At 37.6% G+C, this 23,400-nt stretch overlaps 3 protein-coding genes across 3 annotated transcripts; 1 reads left to right on the top strand and 2 right to left on the bottom strand.

Annotated features, from left to right (window-relative positions):
- Positions 1-81: 81 nt before the first annotated feature.
- On the bottom strand, positions 82-2,808 carry LOC121734441. Its single transcript, XM_042125053.1, has 2 exons — positions 1,855-2,808; positions 82-475 (listed from the first exon to the last, which is right to left on the bottom strand). Exons 1-2 carry the CDS (start codon positions 2,781-2,783, stop codon positions 82-84), a joined length of 1,323 nt encoding a protein of 440 aa, XP_041980987.1. The 5' UTR covers positions 2,784-2,808.
- Positions 2,809-6,281: 3,473 nt separating this feature from the next.
- On the top strand, positions 6,282-18,214 carry LOC121734360 (conserved oligomeric Golgi complex subunit 1). Its single transcript, XM_042124895.1, has 13 exons — positions 6,282-6,535; positions 6,745-6,903; positions 7,430-7,578; positions 7,805-7,959; positions 8,494-8,722; positions 9,732-9,864; positions 12,060-12,232; positions 12,830-13,120; positions 13,929-14,157; positions 14,761-15,082; positions 15,710-16,150; positions 17,401-17,550; positions 18,001-18,214. Exons 1-13 carry the CDS (start codon positions 6,399-6,401, stop codon positions 18,142-18,144), a joined length of 2,712 nt encoding a protein of 903 aa, XP_041980829.1. The 5' UTR covers positions 6,282-6,398; the 3' UTR covers positions 18,145-18,214.
- A 956-nt stretch (positions 18,215-19,170) lies between these two features.
- Positions 19,171-22,480, bottom strand: LOC121734209 (prisilkin-39-like). Its single transcript, XM_042124689.1, has 4 exons — positions 22,333-22,480; positions 20,052-20,211; positions 19,738-19,890; positions 19,171-19,380 (listed from the first exon to the last, which is right to left on the bottom strand). The coding sequence occupies exons 1-4, from the start codon at positions 22,342-22,344 to the stop codon at positions 19,211-19,213; spliced, it is 495 nt and encodes a 164-aa protein (XP_041980623.1). The 5' UTR covers positions 22,345-22,480; the 3' UTR covers positions 19,171-19,210.
- Between the last annotated feature and the right edge of the window lie 920 nt (positions 22,481-23,400).

Here is a 23,400-nt window from a genome sequence, read left to right on the forward strand (position 1 = left end):
TGATTGGATACAAAATGTCACGGGAAACTAGCACTTAAGTCCCAAACATGCCCGCGGCCTTGAAAGCACCAGCTTTTAAAACTATTCCTCTCTCACGAGTGGACAGATCTTCGTGTAAGATCGCCTTATGACACCTGATGCTGTCCTGATGTCCGCCACTCTGGCGATGCCATCGTCACCAGGAATTGTCCTAACCACGCGACCGAGTTGCCATTTCAACGGCGGAAGAGCCACGTCCTTGATTAGGACAAGCGTATCAGGCTTCAATTCCGCATTTTCCCTCCACTTAGCTCTGATTTGCAGCTCCGAGATATACTCACTAGCCCAGCGCGTCCAAAACTGCTGCCGCAGCTGTTCCACTCTCTGATAGCGGCTCAACCGGTGTACAGGTAAGTGCTGTAGGTCATCTTCACACACCGGTGCCGTGAGAGGTCGGCCAATCAAGAAATGGCCAGGGCTGAGGGGATAGTAATCCGAGGGATCCGAAGACAGAGGTACCAGCGGACGTGAGTTTAGCACAAGCCACCAAAATGCGGGGAATATGGAGGAATAAACGAGAATTTAATATTTTGACTCTTTGCGTAATCTACAACGTCTTTACTACAAGATGATAAAAACTGAGCAAACTCGTTTTTTAAACCTACAAAATTTCGTCCATTATCTGAGAAAATTTCACACGGTTTTCCACGTCGAGACATAAATCGTTTGAGAGCGAGGAGGTATGCGTCAGTAGATAGGTCGCTGACAAGCTCCAAGTGAATAGCGCGAGTAATAAAACAAATAAACAGACAGATATAGGACTTTACTAATTTTGCTCCCCTACCCTTTCGATTTAAAACGGACACTGGTCCACCGTAATCCACACCAGTGCGAATAAAAGGGAAACCTGCCGTCAAGCGCTCCTTGGGCAGGTTGCCCATAAGTGGGCTTAGCGTTTTACCCCTGGCCCGTATGCAAGTGACGCACTGATGAGTGACCTTCCGAGCAAGATTCCTACCTGACAGCGGCCACCACTGCTCGCGCAAGCGGTACAGCAGCGCCTGTGGCCCGCAATGCAAAGATTGATTGTGTTCGTGAATAAATAGCAAGCGAGTAAAATAGTGCTTAGAACATAAAAGTATAGGATGCTTTTTATTATAATTAAAATCTATAGAATTTTTTATTCTGCCACCTACACGAATTAGGTCCTTTTCATCTAAAAATAAATTTAGGCTTGAAAGTCTGTTGCTTGACTTAACATTCCTTCCACTCTTTAGCAAATTGTACTCCAAAGAAAATGACTGCCTTTGTGATAACTTAGCCAGCATAATCACCGCGCGATTCAACTCATCGACACCGATCGCGCCCGTCAGCTGATCGGTTCTGTGGCGCGGCCGGCTATTGTGCGTGAAGCGCAGTAAATAGGCAGCCGCGTGACTCATACGATTGAAGTTTGAAAATTTGTTGAATGGAAAGAATGTTTCGTCCGTATTAATATTTTGATTTAAAAATGTATTTATAGCGCAAGATTTTAGTTCAGGCAAATCAGTAGGTAGGAACTCCGTGTTTGAATTTATATCTGAAGTTGAATTAAAATTTAAATTTAATGCGTGTAAAAATGGAGGGCCTCCCCACCACTCCTTGGATAAAGCTAAATCCTGAAGGCTGACTCCGCGAGAGATTTGGTCGGCTGGATTATCTTTGCCACTTACATGCCTCCAGGTAAATACACTAGTCAGTTCGTGTATTTCGGCGACTCGATTCTGTACGAACGTTTTAAGTAAATTAGGTGTCATACGTAACCAGCCTAGCACAATAGTCGAGTCGGTCCAGAATATGACTTCGTCGAACTCGCGAGTGAGCGAACTGCGAATTTTATCGTAGAGTTTAGCGCCTAGCAACGCGCCGCATAGCTCCAGTCGAGGTATACTAACAGGCTTCAATGGGGCTACCTTACCCTTCGACATTAATAATTTTACGACAACACGATCATCGCATACGGTTCTCACATAAGCACAAGCGCCGTAAGCTGTCTGTGAGGCGTCCGTGAAAATGTGCAGCTCGACTCGTGTGCCGTCACACTGAAATGCGTGTCGCGGAATCTTTATTGAAGAAAGATGAGACAGACTGTCAACAAACCGGTTCCACGTACGTAAAATATCCGCGGGAAGCGGATCGTCCCACTGTAACTTAAGCAACCAAAGACGTTGTAATAAAACTTTGCCTATAATAATCGACGGACTTAATAAACCTAATGGATCAAATATTTGCGAAACTGAAGATAATATGGTGCGTTTCGTTACATTAGAAGTAGCCTGCTGTAACTGCGTATTAAAATTAAAATCGTCAGAAACGTTGCACCAACCTAAGCCTAAAGTTCTACATTGGCTATGTTCCCCGAAGTTTAAGTTGCGAAATGTATCAATAATATTATTATCATTCGGGGACATTGGGTATGCGCCCTCGCGGACTTCAAAATTGAAAACCCACTTGCGTAAAGTAAAACAACCGGACTTTAGCGCGTCTACGGTACCCTTGCAAATTTTTAATAATTTGACCTTGTCGTCACTAGAGGTCAGGAGGTCATCAACATAAATATCGTTATTTATGACTCTTTTGACTTCAAGGTCGGAACATTCAGCAGCCAGTTGCTTCAAACAGCGTACACTCAAGAACGGTGCCGAAGCCGTGCCATATGTGACCGTGTTCAGCTTGTATACTGCAAGCGGTTTAGACGGTTCGTCGCGCCACACGATTAGCTGTAAATCACGTTGGTTCGGATTAACGAGGACCGAACGATACATTTTTTCGCAGTCGGCTAACGCGGTGTATCGGAACTGTCTAAAGCGCAACAGTATACCTAGCAAGTCACCCTGAATAGGAGGTCCAACGAATTGTATGTCATTAAACGAAATTCCGTTACTAGTGGCTGCACTGGCGTCAAACACGACACGGAGTTTCGTAGTAGTACTGTGTTCACGAAACACGCCGTGATGCGGCAGAAAATAGTTGGGGTTCGAATAACTATCGACCTTAGTCATGTGACCTAAGTCGATGTACTCTCGCATGAAATCTACGTATAATTGCTTATAGCTAGTGGGTGCGCGTAGCAACCGTTTTTCTAAAGCGAAAAAACGGCGCTCAGCTTGGGAGTACGATTCGCCCAGAACCTCAGATGATTTTTTGAGCGGAATGTCAACAACAAACCTACCGTGCTTGTCACGTGTAGTATTTGTTGTAAAACTTTGTTCACAAGCCATCTCTTCATCAGAGTACGTATTCCGAGGCTGAGTTAGCTCTTCGAGCTCCCAAAACTGACGTAATTGAGCGTCTATAGATGTACTAAAATTACACTGGACGTGTCCATATTTTTGCATAATATTATTATGATTGATAGGACCCGAAACCATCCAACCTAACTTAGTATTTTGTAAGAATGGACCGTTCGGTAAACGTATCTTGCCATCCTCGAGCAAGTCCCAAAACCTGTCCGCTCCTATTAAAATATCTATATTTTGTTGCCCTAAAAATTGCGAATTTGCCAACTGAACGTTATCAGGTACCTTAAAGTGCGCGTGGTGTACCTGAACAGCGGGCAAGGTGGGCGTTATCTCGTTAAGAACAAAACATTGAAGTCGCATCGAGTAGGAATTAACGCGCGATTTTACTTGTATGTCACACAAATGCGTCGAATGTGAAATAATATTACCTACTCCGCATATCATTTTAGTGGACTGTATTAACGGAAGATTTAATTTTTTGCAAAACGAATGTGTAACGAAACAACTTTGACTACCACTGTCTAGTAAAGCGCATGCGACATGATAATTATTATCTTTATCGAGAATTTCAACTAGCGCAGTGGATAGCAAAACTGGTTGCTCATTAATGCAGTTTACATCTGTGTGCGTGTACGCGTGAACATCGCAAACCTGTCCCTTATCGCTTTGACCGCAACTGATTGAGGGAGAGGGCGCGAGCCTTACCATTCCGCTCGCGCTAGCCTCAGCGGCGACAGTTGATGATTTAGATACAAGGCTTGTGGTATGATTAGAATCGCTAGAACGATGAATTAGTGAGTTATGTTTTGAGCTGCATTTTTTGCAAGGTCCAAACAAACAGTTGTTTACAGTGTGCCCGGAACGTAAACAATTTTCACATAAGTTGTGTTCTTTAACGATTTTAAGTTTAGATTTTAAGTCCATGTTAATGAATTGTGAACAAGTGTAAATTGGATGCGGAGCCTTGCATACTACACACAACCTACGCGAATTATTGCGCCCGGCAGGCTTATTTAAATTAGATACTACGTTACACTGTGTCACGTTACTGCGAAAAGTAGCACATGATTTTTTGTTAACTTCGGTTATAGTGCTTGTGTCTTTATTGTGCGATAGAATTAAAGTTTCTAATAGATCGGCCCTGGATTTCAAAAATTTAACTAAATGATCAACCGTCAGCGTAACTTTGGAATTAGATAATAAAGAACCTTTATGTTCCTCCCATTGCCGCTCAGTCGTCTTATCCAATTTAGAAGTGACAAGGTAGATAATTAAGGTATCCCATTGGTCCGTGGCTTCACCGAGTATTTTTAAGGCGCGTAAATTATTAATTATAATATCTATAAGTTTTCTGATTAGAGAAGACGACTCTTTCGGCAACGGCTGTATCGTAAATAATGCTTTGACGTGACTCTGCACTAATAATCTTTTGTTATCATACTGATTTAGCAAAAGTTCCCACGCAACAGAATAGTTTTTAGATGATATTTCTAGCGCGTTTACTACCATTTCAGCACTACCTTTTAGCGACGATTTTAGGTAATGAAATTTTTGTACGTCGGTAATATCTGTCGAATTATGCACCAGAGATAAGTATGTGTCCCTATATTCTAGCCAGTGCTCGTATAACCCGTCAAAGGTAGGTAGAGTGATGACAGGTAATTTAACTGACGACTGATTATTATGAGAACACATTTTAGAGCATTCAGCGACCTCCCTACCGACACTAAGAATAGATTCAGCTTTCGAAAGTGTGCTGTAATAACAGTCCTCGAACTGCTGACGCTGATCTAACTGGTCGTCGATGTCACACTCGGGGACAGTGTCCTCGAGCTTGGATTGAATAGAATTGAATTCAGAAAATATAATACCTGCACCGTCCATACGTAATTTTAAATCAATTCTCGATTCTGAGCTTAACGGTTCAGCTACACTACTTAAGTAATTAACAAATTTTGTTAATCTGCCCTTAAGAACACCGCGTTTTCTAATGAGGTCGCGAATAATTTGCTCAGTTTTATCATCTGTAACATTTCTATACGGAGACTTATCACGAGGTTTGCTACTCTGGCCTTCCATATCCCTCAAAGACATAATAGTGACCTATGAAAATTGGGAATATTAACGTGAAGTACTCACCGCAGGGGCACTCAGCTGATGCGGGCGGACCCGGGAATCCTGGCTCCTGTGCACGTTCCTCTGCCGTCGATATCGCGTACGTATTCAGCTGCTCGCTCCTGGTCACAACTCACAGCACCGTAGTCCTCGTTTGCGTGCAAATTGTCACCACTGGTAGTGCTGCGTGGCCGTTAGCAGTCCAAACGGTCGCCTTGGTTCAGATGATTTGATTCCGCAGCTCAAATCCTCGCCAGATATGGTTCGAAGGTCCACTTATGTAGCGGCGTGTGATTTGCTACATATACAGGCTCGAAAAAACTCGAACTACTAAGGCCTATGGTGAATTTTGAAATAATAACAACGTATATTCTTAGCGTATCAAAAAAATGTATTCTAGCGCAAAAGTTACAATATTCTAGGATAGGGGGGTAGGAACAATTAGCCAATAGGCGACGCGTACGTGTATCGTTTCGTATATCACGACATTTTCGCGCACTATGATTGGATACAAAATGTCACGGGAAACTAGCACTTAAGTCCCAAACAATTTTTGATTTTACATTTACAACGCCGGACATACATAAATAGTTGGAGACAATATTGATTTCTTTTTGAGTTTATTATAATATGAGTATTTAAATAAAATAAAAATTTAAGGGGGCTCCCATACAAAAAACACAATTTTTGGTCTATTTTTGCTCTATAACGGTACGGAAACCTTCGTGCGTGAGTCCGACTCGCTCTTGGCCGATTATTATACTTTAATGAATTTGGTGGTATAGACCTTCTGTGGACTAAAGTCTAAACACGGAAATTCAAAAATAAAAAAAAAACAAGGTACGTCACTTGATGGTCACTTGACAGTAAACGTGTCATTCGATTTTGACATTAGTATCACAATATCAACATTCCGAGTAATTTTCTAAAAAATTAAAATATCCTTTTATTTTCCATGTTTAAAGCCTAATTAATAGTTTATAAGTTAAGTTAATTAACTGAAATAAGATTTGGTACTAAGAAATGGCGGAAAGTAATCCCTTAGAAATAGTCCCTGAAAAGCTTTTTCAGACCCACTTTATAAGTGAAATTGATCATGTACAGAAGAAATTACAATATGAAATTGAACGAAAGAAAGAAGAGCTACGTGCTATGGTTGGGTATGTAGTATGTACTGACTTTAAACTTTGTAAGACAGCATTTCACAAATTGATGGCATCAATTTGTACAAGGTTTCTAAGTGTAAAGTACACTTGCTTAGTTTTCCAAGCAGTATATTTGCTTGTCTATTTTATTCTATCACTCCAACCTTAGTATAGATAAAGCTCTTTCAAAATAGGTTGATTATTAACTGGAACACTTTTTTCAGTGAAAGATACAGAGACTTAATACATGCAGCAGACACAATAGAAGAAATGAAAGAAACAACTGGAAGCACATTGCAGCATATAAGTGAAATGATGGTCGCCTGCAAAAACTTACATGACACACATTTAGTTGGTTTCAAAATAGACAACAGGCCCCAAAGGTAACTAAGTTTACGTTAACATTACTAGTTTTATGATAGAATTCCTGCATGCATATCTTATTGTTACTATTTTGTTACAAAACTCCTAAACAGCAAAGTATATAGAAAGTCATAGCTTCTAAACTCAAACAAATTTCTATTATTAACCGAATTCCAAAACGGAGGAGGTTATAACCTCCTCCGTTTTGGAATTCGGTTGGAAACATATATGTTTGTCTGTATATTTTTTATAAGATAAGCATTTCAAAGATGATAAGTTTTCTCTAGTGTAAAATTATGTTAATATTAATATATCCGCAATAGTTATGTGATTTGTAAAAATATTACAAAATACATAACTATTAATGTTATTAATGCTATATAGTCTTTCATTAGTGGAAAAACCAGACACAATAGCTTATTGTTATTGCGGCCCACCTGGGGCGCTTGGGAGTTGAAGCATTAGCAAAGTACATGTTTTAAGGATCTCAAAAAGGATTTATCTAAAATACATAATGAAACATGATGTTGAAAATCTATTTATTAGTTTTCAGGTTAACAGAAACCCTCTAAATGCAATGGCGGTGCAAGTTAAGTTGTTGATGGAAATACCAGAAAAAATATGGAAGTACATTGGTGAAAATAACTTTGTGAAGGCTGCACAGTTGTTTATTTTGGCAAGGCATATTAATACCGGTATGTTCATGTAGCAATATATAATAATATTATGTCAGAATATTAAAATAACGCAACTCTGATGATCATGCCACTATTCCTAAAATTTTCTAACAGAAAAGGTGAATCAGCATAATAGACACAATAGAGCCTATGATAATATGATATTTCGCTATTAGAGCAACTTTCTCGGTCTGTTTTCTGCTCCCACTCCCACTTCTGCTCACAACTTAACAATAATTTCTAGGTCTCCAGCTACAGATCGGTGGTAAGAACACAAAGCCTGGACTGCAGTCGCTGCAGAGGATCGTGCAGCAGCAGTGGACATCCATTACCAACTTGAGCCAGACCATCATCGATTTGTGTGGACAGAAACTGCAAGACGTTGATATTAATGTAGAGGTATCTATCTTTATGCCGCGGTCGCACATGCGTCTATCGTACGAAGCTTCGTGCTATGAGACGATACCATTGGACGATACACGGAGATCGTCCAATGGTATTGTATTAAGCACGAAGCACTACGCAGAACATTCAAACATTGGTTAGGTGATAATTATGTTATAATTAAATATATAGTGTGAAACAAAATATTGTGTGGTTTCATAATAATTGTGTTTCTTTTTATTAGTTGGTAGTAAAATCAATATTATTATATTACGACAATGAATCTCAACAGTAGTTTTCTCTACAAAAATAGAGACAATATTGAAAATGATAATGTCCAAAAATCATCCCAAATTATTATTAATTAACTGACTTACTTAAATGAACATTGTTGCAAAAAATATATATGAAACCCTCATAAAAGTGGTGATGTTCAATATTAACAATAACAAGTCACTAATATTGCACAATACGTAATATTGGACACTAAAATTGATCGTCTATGGGCCCACTTAAAAGTCTAACATATAATACTAATAATATTTACAGGTATCCTGCTCCTGCCTCATAGCTCTATACATACTCGACTCGCAGACGATGGTTCAACTCCTCAACACGCTAATAGAGGTCCACAGTAACACCAGTCTAAAGAATACACTACAGTTTGATCTAGACCAGATATTGGACGGTGATGTGAAAGCACAGATAAAGAAGAAGATTGTGAATGGTGTGAAGATTGTTTTGAAGACGGTTGAGCTTGTGCATGCTTGTTTTGTTGGTAAGTTCCACACTTTTATACTAATACTAGTGGGCCTTGTTATAGAATTCGTTTATCGCGCGGGAACCGTAAATTTTTCCTATGTCTTTCCCCGAGACTCAAAAGTATTCCCATACCAAATTTCGTCAAAATCGGTATAGAGGTTTGGGCGTGAACTGTGAAGAGGTAGCAGACAGACATATTTTCGCATAATATAATATAAGTATGGATTTGTCAACATGAAAAAGTCTGTTTGTGTGTCTGTCGACTGTTCCCTCAACAAGCTTAGACCACGAAACCAATTTTGATATTTTTTTCTATACTTAATAATTAATTATACTATGTGTCTCGAAAAAAGATATACAGTGCGTAACAAAAATAAGTGATAATACTTTAGGGTGTGTACGTGTTCCTTGTAGAGAGTTCACTGTGAAAGTAGCAGCTCTAAAAGACGTTTTTTTTCCACAAAATAAATGGTTCCTCGTCATACACAAATTTCTACGCACCGAAGTTGCGGGTTTCAACAACTAGTAGTACAGATTCTTCTACCCATTTTTTGGATTCTAATTTCTAAGTGGTGGCCCTAACCGAAGATCTTCAGACCGAGTGAGGTGGTATGCTCGGTCAGGCCGAAGCCCACGTGATTGATTTCAGCTGTCGTATACAGACGCACTTAAAAAACTTCGATAGCGCGATGCAGGAATGTGGCTCTAATACCACTTTACGCCCCGGAGACCGGAGGTCGAAGCTTGAAGTCTTGTCGGTTGAGTCACCACTCGCCAGTGCCAGAGAGTTCCAGTGAGTCGGAACTGTTGCCCTCACGTACTCTTAAATCTGTGTTTTTTTTTTAAATTTACAATTGAAGTTGTGTATGGGCTTTTTGCCCATATCTTTTTTTTGTTATTATTATATAGGTTTTTGCACCAGAACCATGTCCTAGTTACAAGTGCCAGGGAAGGGCCAAGGCCTGTCAATCCCACCGACCTGTCCGGGGTCCACCCTTGAATTAAATCTGTAATTACCATTACAGAAAACAACGGAGGGGAGGTTTTGGAGAAACTTAAAGAGCTGTATGCGCCTGAGTCACAGCCACTTATAGAACTAGTACAGTTCAGTGACTCTGTAGCGCTACAGTACTTGCCTACTGTGATCACTAAATATAGGTGAGAGTTTTTACGAACCATTATTTTTAAGTACTGTCAGTTGTCACTTCACTTTTCTATCAAAGATGAAGTCGACCATGACTATTAACAATGTTGGATGTGAAAAACGACAACTTTACAGGAGAGCGATTCAAAGTCTAAATTGTGCATAACTTTTGACTTATTTCAAGTAGGATCATGACTTTCAGGGTAATACTATAAAAGTTATTTACGTTTGATATGTTATTATAAAGATCTCGTATTTTATGCCTTAATATGAGAAAAGTCACTTCTGACCTTTCAGATTCCGACAAATCAGCATTACTCGTACCCCGTTGTACGAGTAATGCTGATTTGTCGGAAGTGCCAGAACCGACATTGTTGCTTGTAGAAAATCGATGATAGCTTGTCGGAAGTGGCATTTACGTCATTGTTAAGTGACAACTGTTCATTTAAAAATATGTCGCATGTAGAAATTACCAATAAAAACGACAACAATTTAAAGAAAAAAAATTGTTTTATGGACTTCTGTCAAATAAACGTAAAAACAATGTACGTATAAAAATACGAAACATTTCTTATGATTTAAATAATTCGGAAAATCAAATTTTCATCCGAAATGAAAACTTACTAAAAACATTGAAATTAAAAATTATTACCAACACTATTTTGTTGACTTTTTGATAGCATAACTTAAATTAACTAAACAAAATAAAAACAATATATATATATATATTAATTATAAAGAGAAAAAGTTTGTTTTATTCGTATGTTTGTTTGTATTGAATGGGCTCAATAACTACTGAACTAATTTTAAAAATTCTTTTACTTTTGGAAAGCTACATCATTTGCAAATTACACAGGCTATATATTATTCTGAAAAATATTAGGGATCCTACCGAAAATAGCAAAAATTTAACCCAAAGTGGTAAAAATTTGCCAAAAATTTCATTATTTCGCTTTCGCTACGAAAAATACTGATGATACATCAAAATAATGTTAAACATGTTTATAGTACTCATCATTATCTACAAAAAAGCCCAGGGCAACTTATGTCTATCTTTTATGGTTAACGAATAATACCCATTACTTTCATTAAAAAATTTACTTCAAATCATCTCCTTCTAGCGTGACTTTTTTGCATATTCGTTATTAATCCTTACCTACATAAATATCAAAATATTATTTGGAATTATGTGAAAAATAGAATTGTCCTTTAAATTATTACCATGGGCCAAATATTTTAGAAGTAAGGACAGTTTGATTAAAGCTCAAAATAAGGCGCCCGCGCCGACACGGCAACGGCGGCGGCTACCACGAATGTGTAATGGAAAATATTATATTTGCAAGTCGAACGACCAGCTATCGATCTTCTAAATATGCTGGAGAGATAATAGTGCCTAAATGTGTGGGGAATACAGAAAGTACTGACGAAGGACTGACTGTTTTGCAGGCCCATGAAACGAAGTTCGCGGAGTCTAGTAGTTCTTAAAAATTTCTACATTTTAGGATACTTACGTACCACCACAGTCTTTGTTTATATGAAAAATTGAGATTAGTATTTTTCATATAAAGCAGTCTTCTTCATCCGAGATTTTCTCTGATCCATTGTGGTATTTTAAATAGCATTTTAGATATTATTTTTGGGAATTATGTCACTTTTACATAATTTGAGTAAATCTTTATGTTTGTTGCCTACCTGCTTAATAGCAAAATGCCAGGAAAGTCTGGCTTTATTGCGGCTACTAGTCACCAAATCGCAAAACCATGAAAAATACGATTAATAAATAAAAAATTATATTAATTCATTATGTATGACATGAGCCAACAAAAACCTAATTTTCGCACAAAAATTCTGCACACGGTCATAGTTTTTAATACTGCTTCCATATTTTTGGAACGAAGTTCCTTATGGCGCGTTCAGCATTGCGAAAGGAGGCTAGACGGAACTACACTTGACCTCGACACTTTTTTATTACTACCTGCCTATTAGGGTTAGAGGGCGTTGATAGTATTCCTGTGCGTCAACTAGATGGCGTTTTTGGGAATAAACAGTGACATCTACCGGACGTTTAAATAAATTTTATTACAATTCCACAATATTAGTGTCGTTGTTAGCATTCTTGGGCGTCAATAGATGGCTCTTTTTATAACTTCGTTCCATCCGGGTGTCCCTTGACACCTCTCAAGTTTTTATCCTTCCGTTATCTTTACAGGCTGTCAACCAACAAGGAAATCACAGGTCTGGCGAAGAGCGAAGTGACAGCGAGCGTCCAAAACTGGAGCACATGGGTGAGCGGGTACATCAGCGCGAATGTGTCGGCTTTGCTTCACACCGTGACTAGAGTCAGAGTACTGCATGAAATACGTGAGGAGACATTTAGGATTGGTGAGTGAATAAACAGGATGTATTGCAGCAGGCTTACCATGGCTAGAAATGCGAATAGAAACACTGACAGTTTTGCTTTGTTAATCCATCACTTTCTCTACTTTACCGTAAGACTAAACCTTTTTGTGGTGGCCATGCTAAGCCTAATAAACTAATTAACACAGGCGCGGTCGCAGCCTGAAATTTTGGGGGGGGTCACTCACTAGTCACTACACTAATCTTTTCTTTTTATCTGCGCCCTCGGACGGTTCTGGGTTGACAGCTGTCTAAGGTCGGACGCAGTGGTGGTTAGGGGATAGCTAGTCTTTTATTATTTGGCAAGATTTTGAGATTTTTCAATTTGACCTTAGATTTTGGGGGGGGGGGGGTCATGTCCCCTGTGACCCCTCCCCCCCTTCGGACCGCGCCTGAATTAACAGTACTGTCAAATCTTCTTTGAGTTCTAAAGCGGAAAATTAGAAAAAGAACAAAAAAATCTGCTAAGTAATTAGCAGATTTTTTAAATTATAATTGTTCTTGTCTTATATTGAGTAAAGACGATTTTTTTTCAGTCGAATGCCTATAAATATTTATTTATTTTTGTTGATTATATTTCAGAATCCCCACCAAACTGGGACACGATATGCCAATCACTCAACATCCCTGAAGTCCACGTATGGTCCCACTACTTCCAACCACTTATAACGGCTCGAGTCAAAGCCATCATAGACGGCAGATGGGACAAGCTGTATGATACCTTCAAAACCCAGCTGCTAATAGACTTGACTAAGACGGATAATGTGAAAAAAGAGGCGAATATCAACTGGTTTGTGTGGAAAGATCTGATTGGTGATACGGTGATCGAGTCGAGGAGTGAAGTTGTGAAGGTGATGAATAGTTTGATGAAAGGTAAGAAGGTTTATTATGAATTCTAAAGTCTTTTTGGGTCTGTGTAGGTTAAATTTTATTGTGGATATTATGTTGTCTTTTTCGGGCCATTTGTGAAATTGTGAATAGGCATAGACAAAAATAATATAAGTATTGTAAATCTATTATTAAATGACTCTCCAATATAAAAGAAAAAGTACTTGATGCACGGGTACATATTTTATTTTTCAATATTTAGCAATGAGGATAAATGTCGTGTCAGACAGACATAAGACAATGTGGAAACTATTTCATGACATATGACAGCTGTTTGACACGATAGACCTGACGGCTACATAGCGCCATACAAGTGATACAATTATGTAATTTTGTTTTGTAACCGTACACGTCTTGTTACTTCACCAGAACTTCGCTACATAGAGCAAAGTCCTTTAAGCCACTCTGACATTGGCAACTCACCGAGGCGGCCATTTTTAAAAGAAGAAGAAGTGATACAATACAACCCTCAAAATAACATTTAAAATTAGTTGTTGTTACATTAGCTCACGGTGTAAATTTGTTACGGTCAATTAAAGCATTGCTGTTTGTTTCCTACCATATTTTTTTCAACTCATACAATTATTTATTAACCTAAGGTCCTGTTTCAACACTTTCTGGTAAGTGCCGGATAGGCTATCCACCACTTGATAGATAGAGTATGGAGAATCTGTCAAAAAAGTTGTGGATAGCCTCTCCGGCACTTTATCACAAACATCACATTACACAAACAGTAAAATATCATAATCTAACTCTAAAATGTGATCCTACAACATTTACAATCTAATTTCAGGTATGTCCCATCAAGACAGAGGGTACACACCTAACCTGGAAAAACTCTGCACCAGTCTAGACGAAGAGCTACAGAAACTTCTGGAAGATGTCAAAGAATATCTGTACCCGGAGAAAAAGAAGGACAAGCTAATTTATACCTATGAAGAAGACGAGACAGAAAATATGTATGTGGATAGAGCAGAGATTGAGCAGTATTTAAGAGATACATCTGACAGGCATATACAGAGGTATTCAGTTTATCTTACTTTTGCCAAAGTAAAACCTAAAAAAATGTGTATTGATCTATATCTACTTGCCTGTTTTCCCATGTATAACATATATTTTTATCGTGTCTGATAATGATGCTCAACTGCTTTTGTTTAAATTTGGTATTTTGTGTCCCAGAAAAGGACATGAGATAAGCTTTATGCCGGAATAACGTCTGTACAATACCCGCAAAACATCTTATATATAAAATTCTCGTGTCACAATGTTAGGCCGCGTACTCCTCCGAAACGGCTTTATTGATTTTAACCTAATTTTATATGCATATTCAGTGGGACTGAGAATTGGCTACTGGGTACTTATTATATTGATAAGTGCATTTGTTGAATAAATAATAGTAAATTATTACATCTCGAGACTGACGGCGACCATTGTTTGTACGACGGGATAGCGATGGACGTTGCCATGGTGACATACTTATTTAGTCACTTCAATAAAATAATTCGGGCGAAATACTTTATATGGCAAAGAAACATTTGTCGGGACAGCTAGTCAAGCTATAAATCCATATACCATTTAACATTATAAAATAACAATTACAAGTAACAACAACTTTGTTTTTTCAGTATGCTGCAATACATAAGGGCGTGTTTTGAAGAGCACACTTTAAAATCTACGGAACTCCAACGCAAAACTACAGCAATATACACCGCGCGATTCACGCAAGCGATAACCACCCTTATGCCGCACTTCCGTAAGTGCTATATTGGCGAGGACTTCGACGATGGTGCGGTAAAAAGTTGGAATAATGTTTGTGGTGTACTAAAGAACTCTTGTATAGAATGTTGGAGGAAATGGCTGGATATAGTCATAGTTGATATACAAGCGTTAACCGCGGGTTTACCTCAGAAGTTTACTTTGGAGGCGAATATAGATTACTTGATGATGGTAAGTAATTTGGTCGCGTTAAGTCAAACTCATCCGATTATTCCGACCGATCACAGCTAACATTGAATTAACATAAGCCAACCACATGACGTAGGTCTGTCAACTGCCTAGAAATCAACGTACAAGGCGTGAGTTCCGAAATTTAACACAGTATACTGGTAAGGGTTCATGACGTCACAAATCCAACGCCATGTTGGTAGACCACTAGTGAGACAAGTGTCACTTATTAGTTATTACAATGTCTTCCCAACATAGTCGTACACGTAATATGGCCGGCGTATATTTCGGAACGAATCAACTGTGCCATCTATCTAGGGAATGATTCTTGACGTCATGATTATTGGCTGGTATGCTGGGTTATGTTTAGGAACTTAACCAAAATTATTCTTATTTTTTTATTTATTTATTTAAACCAATGACAAGGCTTTTCAATTGACTTAATGAAAAAGCCATTTCACAACTGATATTTTACGATGCGGTTTTACATTTTGTGTACAATCTGAACCAGTTTTGTAAAAACAATAAATTCCATTGGATAATTATCCAAAAATGAGTGATACATTACTTTTTTATTATCATGCATACATAATATTATGTCTTTTGCTAAATAATTTTTTAACGTTTCAGCAATGGGACGTCATAAAAATTGAAGAAAAAGACGACGAAGGGACCGCCATAGAATCGACAATAAAAGTACCGATAGGCCCCTCACTCAAACTACAAGAGTACCTTTATTCTATCAGCCGAATATTAGATCAAGTAGTACCGCATACCCTACCGAATGAAATACATGCGGCGTTCATAGACAACGTTACGTCTATCTCTTTCGCACACTACAACAAAGTGGTGCGAGAGAATGAGACGGACATAAACCAGAGATGCGCTCTTCAGTTGCTAATGGATATACGATATATGACGCTACTTATGGTGCCGAGAGAGAATAAGAAAGGGATAGAATTCTCGCAGGAGATTTGTGAGTTTCTGAGGAGTAAAATCGATCCCTTCGACTATGATGTCTTCTATCCTTATATACAGACGAATTTGAAGAGATCCGTGCAGAGAGTACAGGTGAAAATTGTCTTTTATATATATTTTTTTATGAAATAAGGGGGCAAACGAGCAAACGGGTCACCTTATGGAAAGCATCTTCCGTCGCCCATGGACACTTGCAGCATCAGAAGAGCTCCAGGTGCGTTGCCGGCCTTTTAACTAGGGTAATAAGGGAGGGTAGGGATGGGAAGGAAAGGGAATAGGGGTGGGTAGGGAAGGGAATAGGGTAGGGTATTGGGCCTCCGGTAAACTCACTCACTCGGCGAAACACAGCGCAAGCGCTGTTTCATGCCGGTTTTCTGTGAGAACGTGGTATTTCTCCGGTCGAGCCGGCCCATTCGTGCCGAAGCATGGATCTCCCACGTTATGATGTAAATAAGTAGAAAAAAAACACGCGAATAAGTGCATGCTTTAAGAAAAAAATAAATTATATTCATTCAAGTTGTTAAATTTCAAAAATATTTTCTAAACAGATATACATTATATTTGTGAGGGTCTGTAGTAGCGAAATCGCGATATCTTAAAATTTTGTCGACAAAAAAATCACAAAGATGCACGTAATTAAGTAAATACATACATAGTATATTTTTATTGATCGGCGATTCTATAAAGAAGCGATTATTAAAACATAACGTAAGATTAGAAGTATTACCCCCGAAACTGATATGATTTTGATTTACAAGTCTGATTAGTTTCAAATTGAGCCGCAGCACGATCATGCGCTAGTATACAGGGTGCAATTAAACCTTCCTGCCAAATTTTGATATATTGTTAAAAATACACGTATTTTTTCTTTTATAATCACTCAGTACTAAAATGTTGAGAAATAGCTTCTGAAAGTTATCCAAAAACACTACAATTAATTGACACGATTCGTCGGCCGCGCATGCAGTGCCCCCGCGCGCGCCTCCCCCCGCGTCACCCCCGTCATTCCCCCGTGCCGCGAGTGACCGTTCTGCAACGATTTTAAATGGGATAAAATATGCCATTGAAAAAAAATAACACCCAAATTTTTTTGGTTGAATGGACTCTCCTAATGATACCTAAGCCCTGGAAAAAATTGTCAGGAAGGTTTAATTGCACCCTGTATCTGTCAGAACTGGGAAATGTCGTTGAGATCGAATTAGTTCCAAATTGAGCCGCAGCATGCATTCACGCTGGTACATATCTTTTTAAGTAGGAAAAGCTTTGAGATCGAGCTGATTCAAGTCAATTCTGACTATGTAAGGCAGCAGATTTGCGCTATACTAGAATTATATCATCCACAGACGCTACTGGGCAGCCTCGTGCTGCAGCACAGCGAGGTGTGCGGCATAGTGGGCGGGGCTCGCGGCGACCGCGCGGCGATGCTGGCGCCCGCTAACCCGCACTGGTTCACCGTGCTGCCCGTCGCCGCGCCGCTCAGACACGACCGCCCGGTTAGTAGGGGAAAATGACTATAAATGCCCATATATGTGCTTATAAACTTCCATATAAAATTTCTACATTTTCCATAAGTCTATAAATAACTATTAACGCCCGTAATGTATCAGCTTTGTAGATAGGTAGAAGCACAACATGCCCGGACGTTTACCCGATACGCTCGATGTATCCGGGAGAGCAATGTTGCCTTATTCCCTTAAAACATACTTTTGTTTTTTTTGGTAGCAGCGGTGGGAGTTACAATAGTATTATTTGAAACTACCGTCAGTTTAAAACTTAAAATTTTTCAACCTTATTCATAAAACATTCAAACTACTTAAACGAGTTTCTTACGCCGGTTCTTCTCGCCGGGCTAGTTACGGCGGTAGATCATCATTCATCACGTAGACTTTCTGTAAAGATTTGTTTTAAAACTCAGAAATAAAACAATTTTTTTTTACTTTCAGATGAAGAAGAAACAGTCCCCTGGGCCCAAGAAGTCGGAGATCTCGGAGCTGATGACGAGCTCTTTACCGCTGAACTTCGCAAGCGCGCGCTCCAACGCCGCATCGTTCTTTAACTCGATGACGTCAGACTGGTTCAGCGGATGAAAATAGTATTCAAGAGATTATTGTATCAAAATCAAGATATTTTTTACCAAAATTATCATAATTTTAGAACGTCTACATGAAGCCTATCATGTGTATGTTAGTCTTCCTTTTACATTGAATAGGTTTCGAAATTACTGAACTGTTTATTATAAAAAAAAATAAGATATTATCTAAGTAATAATAATTTTGCTGTTAAGTAATGCTTTTAAATTATATTATTGTAATATAAAATATTGTAAACATATTGTACTTCATTTTGATTTTATTTTCGCTGATTACATTCGGAGATAAATTATAATATTAGTACCTGATGAAAAGTATTTAAATGATCCCGCACTCAGAGGCGAATAATAAAATTACATATAGTTCTTCACTATATATCATTTGTAGTTGGAAATACGAATAGACATTTTCGTTAGTGTGCGTAGTGCGTACCTAACGGAGCAGTCAGTAGCGAGCGAGCCATGTACGCGTGTATAGATATGGTCACCAACACAACTAAGGGCGCCGCGCACTCATAGATTGCAAGAACTATAACTGTTATTAAAGATTAAGATTTTGTCATTGTATGTCAAAATCTTCAAATAATTTAAGTTTAATCATCATTATGTCTTTAAGTGCGTCTGTTAGGGTGGGTTGCACCAGAGGCGTGGTTAAAGTTAAAGTTATGGTCAAAGTTATGGTTATAGTTAAGGCTAATTTAACTTTAACCTTAACTTTGACCACAGAATTTGACAGATGACAGCTGGTCCGACAAGGCTTGAAATGAACGTGGGCGGGGGCGCTGCTGGTAAAGGAGAACTGTCAAAAATGGCGTTTTTGTATGATGACAGCGTTAGTTCCTTTTTCGCCACGTTCATTGAAAGCCTTATCGAGCTCAAGGTTATGGTTAAATATGGCATCCATTGACATTTTGCATTGTAGTTAAAGTTATAGTTAAAATTACAGTTAAAGTTAAAGTAAATTGGTGCAACCCACCCTTAATTGTTAAAAATATGATAGTTATTAAAATAAAAAAGAAAATAATTAAATAAAAATAACTTTATTACACATAACTAAGTAGCCTCTATTCGTCCGCCTTTACGTCCTTTTTAGCGCTGCGACTGAACAGATCGTCATCATTATCGGCGAAGCCGGCTATGTAGCTGCTGTAACCCGGATATTTGTCGTAACCGGAGTTATATCCGGGTCGGTACTGGCCAGGGCGGAACGGATATCCGGGGCGGGGCCGGTAGCCTGAAAAAAGATACGGTAAGAATTTTACACATGCAATAAATTAATAGATAGCACATGTCAAGTAAATAATTAAGTTTTTGCAAGAATTCGCAACTCCATTATTTATAATGTAGGTATCCTATAGAGGACCAGCAAACTAGAAAAAGAAAACGCATTCACACCCGCAATATTTTAAGATTTGCAAGTTACACAGTATTTTTAAAGGATACCGTGGTAAAGATCGGAACGGTACCTTTAGTTTATCTCCACAGTGTTTCTATGCTTTCGCATTTCTGCTGTGGCCATGCTAAAGGGGGATGGGGGCCACATTTTACCCCACGGAATAAGCATGGAAAACCCAATAAAGACTACACTCACCTTGGTAACCACCATAACCCGGGTATCCGCCGTATCCGGGATATCCGCCGTATCCGGGGTTGCCGTATCCGGGGCCCCCGAACCCAGGGCCTCCATACCCGGGGCCCCCGAAACCGGGGCCCCCGTAGCCGCTCTGATACTCGTTGTAGCCCCCTGGAATTATATTTATACTTTTATACAAGGTGTTCTTTTCTCAGTGTGTTTTGTTAAAGGGTTTATAAAATATCAAATAAATATAAATAAAACCATTTATACGATTTTATTTATAATATTTATTACATGGAGAGTAATAATACTTATATTCTACCACTTACCATACTGAGAATTATATCCGGGATAACCATTATACCCGGGTCCCGAGTACCCGTCGTAACCGGGTCGCAGGAACCCGTAACCGCCCGAGCTGCGCTTCTGCGCTTCGTCGCGTTGTGCTTGTGCCGCGCACGCGACGATCACGCAGGCAATGACTAGACACTGGATGAAAGAGGCAAATGTAAAAAAAATATATGAATTCTCACAATAAAATATAAGTCTGTCAAAAAAATTAAGAAATTAAAAAGTGGCAACATCGTAGTATCATCCCTTTTTTCTTAGATTGATTTGAAAGGGAGGGGAAGGGGGAAGATATTCCTATGCTTAAAAATAAAATCTCTAATTGGAATAAAGCCGGCAGTTAAAACACAAAACAATAATAATTTAGGTCTGAAAAGGCTATTTCTTATAATATTGAAATTTGAATGTACTTTAACTTCTTGGATGAAATACTTGTTTCACAGTAATCATGATGATTTCTTGCAAGTTGCAACTGTTCTAAAGTGAATAATTGCAAGAAAAGTGTTTTAAGTATAATATTTACATTACTTTAAAATTATTTGTTTGTTTTACCATTAGCTGATGCGTCTTAACTTTTGATCTTAAAAATGTAGATATAAGTATTACAATTATTATAACTTCATTCAAAATAATAATGATTCTGGTACTACATATTATATATTATTATCATTTCAATACTTATCACTTCGTCAAAACGTTTAATGAATTAATATTCACGGAAATACAGAACAACAACCGTGAAAATGCAGTGAAAAGAACAGTTTGTACATCCTATTATTAGTTCATTACTAGCAATTCAAGTGGAAAAGTGTTAAATTACTATGAAACTGATATACATCAATGCACTTTTACGACTAACCGCCGCACTGAGTCGAATATTAATTACTTAAGAGCCCATATGACCCTAACTTGACTACATACATTAACCTAGATCTCAAAATCTGTAAGGTCTAGAAAACTAATTTTTTGACACAAGTAAGTTCAGTTCATAAAGATTAAATGCTCAAGACGAAAACACGATTACTCAAAAAATGCTCGATAGTTTCTTTTTTACAAAAAACCTTGTTTAAGACACATTTTTGCTTGGATCTTCAAAGTTTGCTGTCTTTTCCTTTATATTTTTTAATATCTAAAAAGGTATTGATGAAACCTAAATTTGCTCAAAACACTTTTTTCATAATCATTATAGTTCGTCTTTTATTCAAGTAAAACTAACTCGGCGATGATTCCGCGCCGTCCTTTTTCACCTGGCATATGAAAGACGGGCGTGAGTGTGAAGAGAGAAGGACGATGTTTGATTTTTAGAGTCAGGTGAGCTCTTAAATTTAAAAATAATTAAAATTTTTGACTTCAGCCTCATACATTATTCGTCAAACTTTAAAATCAATGCACTTCTACGACTAAGGCACTCAGAGGCGAATATTAATTAAGTACTTACTTTAATTTAAAAATAATTAAAATTTTTAACATAAACCTCATACATTATTCGTCAAACCCTTCATTAAATTGAAATCATTATAAAATATATTTAAATATATCTGAGTGCTGCAGATAGAGAACGAGATTTTAATTGAGTAAGTACACAAAAGTTGTGTGTTACATTAAAAGTTACCACTGTTTACTTTAATTAAAAAGATTCAAAGAAACTGAAATTGACGCTACATTTTACATTTATACATTCCATTATTCATTTCTTGTATTTTGCACTCATAAGTCATAACTCACAAAGTTTTTTTTAAATTTAAATTCTTTCTATTAAACATACCTACTTATTATTAATCAGAAACAAAATAATTATGTTTTAACATTAGCTCGTAATTTTATTAACTTATGTAAATTGACTCTACATTTTAAGTAAGTACTTAATTTAATTAATTTTCTGTATATTAAAATGGGTCTAGTTAATTTTTATCTACAAAACTTTATTTAATTTTCTATTAACTAGGTATTAATTTACATTTTTTACTATTTTAATTATTATTTTTACTAATTTAAAACGCGTTCAAGTTATCTCTATATTTTCTACTCCAGTTTTTTATATATTATTGGTTACTGGTGAACTTTTCACTTTCCCTACTAATATAAACCTTCTCTGGACTTCCACGAACATTTTAAATATAATTAGCCAAATCAGTTCTGGCGTTCTCGATTTTTATCGAGACTAACAAAATTTGGAATTTAATTTTATTACATTGATGAGACATTTAAAGTTAAGAATAAAGTTAACAATTACTAATAATAAATGTTATTTCCATCACTTACCGTGGTTTTCATCGTATATCCAAGTAACAAGTGCACTGGGTGAGGACACGAACGTTTTTGAAGTATGCGCCGCTCGCGCACATTTATACATACTAAAGACGTTGAATCGTTGGGTTTTACGTCCTGTGGATTTTGTGTCTGTGTCAAGGGCGAAATATTAATTAAAAATAAATAATAATAGAGTATTTGGGATATTGATTTGAGGACTTGTGTTCTTTGGGAATGTAGGTAGAGTAAAATAACAAACTAAAACCAAAGTCTAGCAAAACATCTGAGTACACTTTGGTTTTCCCTTGCTAGATAGGTGTCGGAAAGAGCAACAAATGTGGTACAATCAAGTCCTCTCATGGGACTTAAAATTTATTCAGTGGCTTGAGTGTAAAGAGGTAACAAGGATAGTCAAAACTCAAAATCACGTTCGTATTTTTTAGTATGGATATTGAATATTAATAATAACAGCTCTTTTCAGTCCTGCTTTCTTGTCAGACCTTCATTATATTTACAAAAACACAACAGTTCTTATTAGCTGTACCAACTACCAACATAGGAAACGATAACCCATAACCAAGTCCAGAACTAAGGGCTCCCACACAAAACTGCGATTTCTTATCGCATCGCAAAAATCTGCAACAAAACTCATAAAATGATATTGCGATGCGAATTCGCAGTTTTGTGTGGGATCCCTAATATCCAAACACGGAGCGAATATGATTTCTTCCGACTTCAAAAAAGGAGGTTATCAATTTGACGCGTATGTATGTACTTAATATTTCCAGAACTGTCCAGTTTTCGTATATTATCAGCGTCTGATACAGACTAACATAATCTCTATTATGTATGTAACATGTACGTATGTTTTTATGTTTGTGTTCACATATCTCCGGAACTACAACTCTGATTTAACTAATTCTTTTTTGTTGTGCTAGGTTATGTTCAACTTAGGGAATGCTGCAAGTTTCATCAAAATCGGTACTGTAGTTTTTAATTTTTTAATTCTTAATTTTAATTCTCAATTTCGTATAATTTTGAAGTCGGTTTTATCTTCTTAAAATACTATTATTATTATTA

This window comes from Aricia agestis, chromosome 15 (genome assembly GCF_905147365.1).
Source record: "Aricia agestis chromosome 15, ilAriAges1.1, whole genome shotgun sequence".
Lineage (NCBI taxonomy): Eukaryota > Metazoa > Arthropoda > Insecta > Lepidoptera > Lycaenidae > Aricia > Aricia agestis.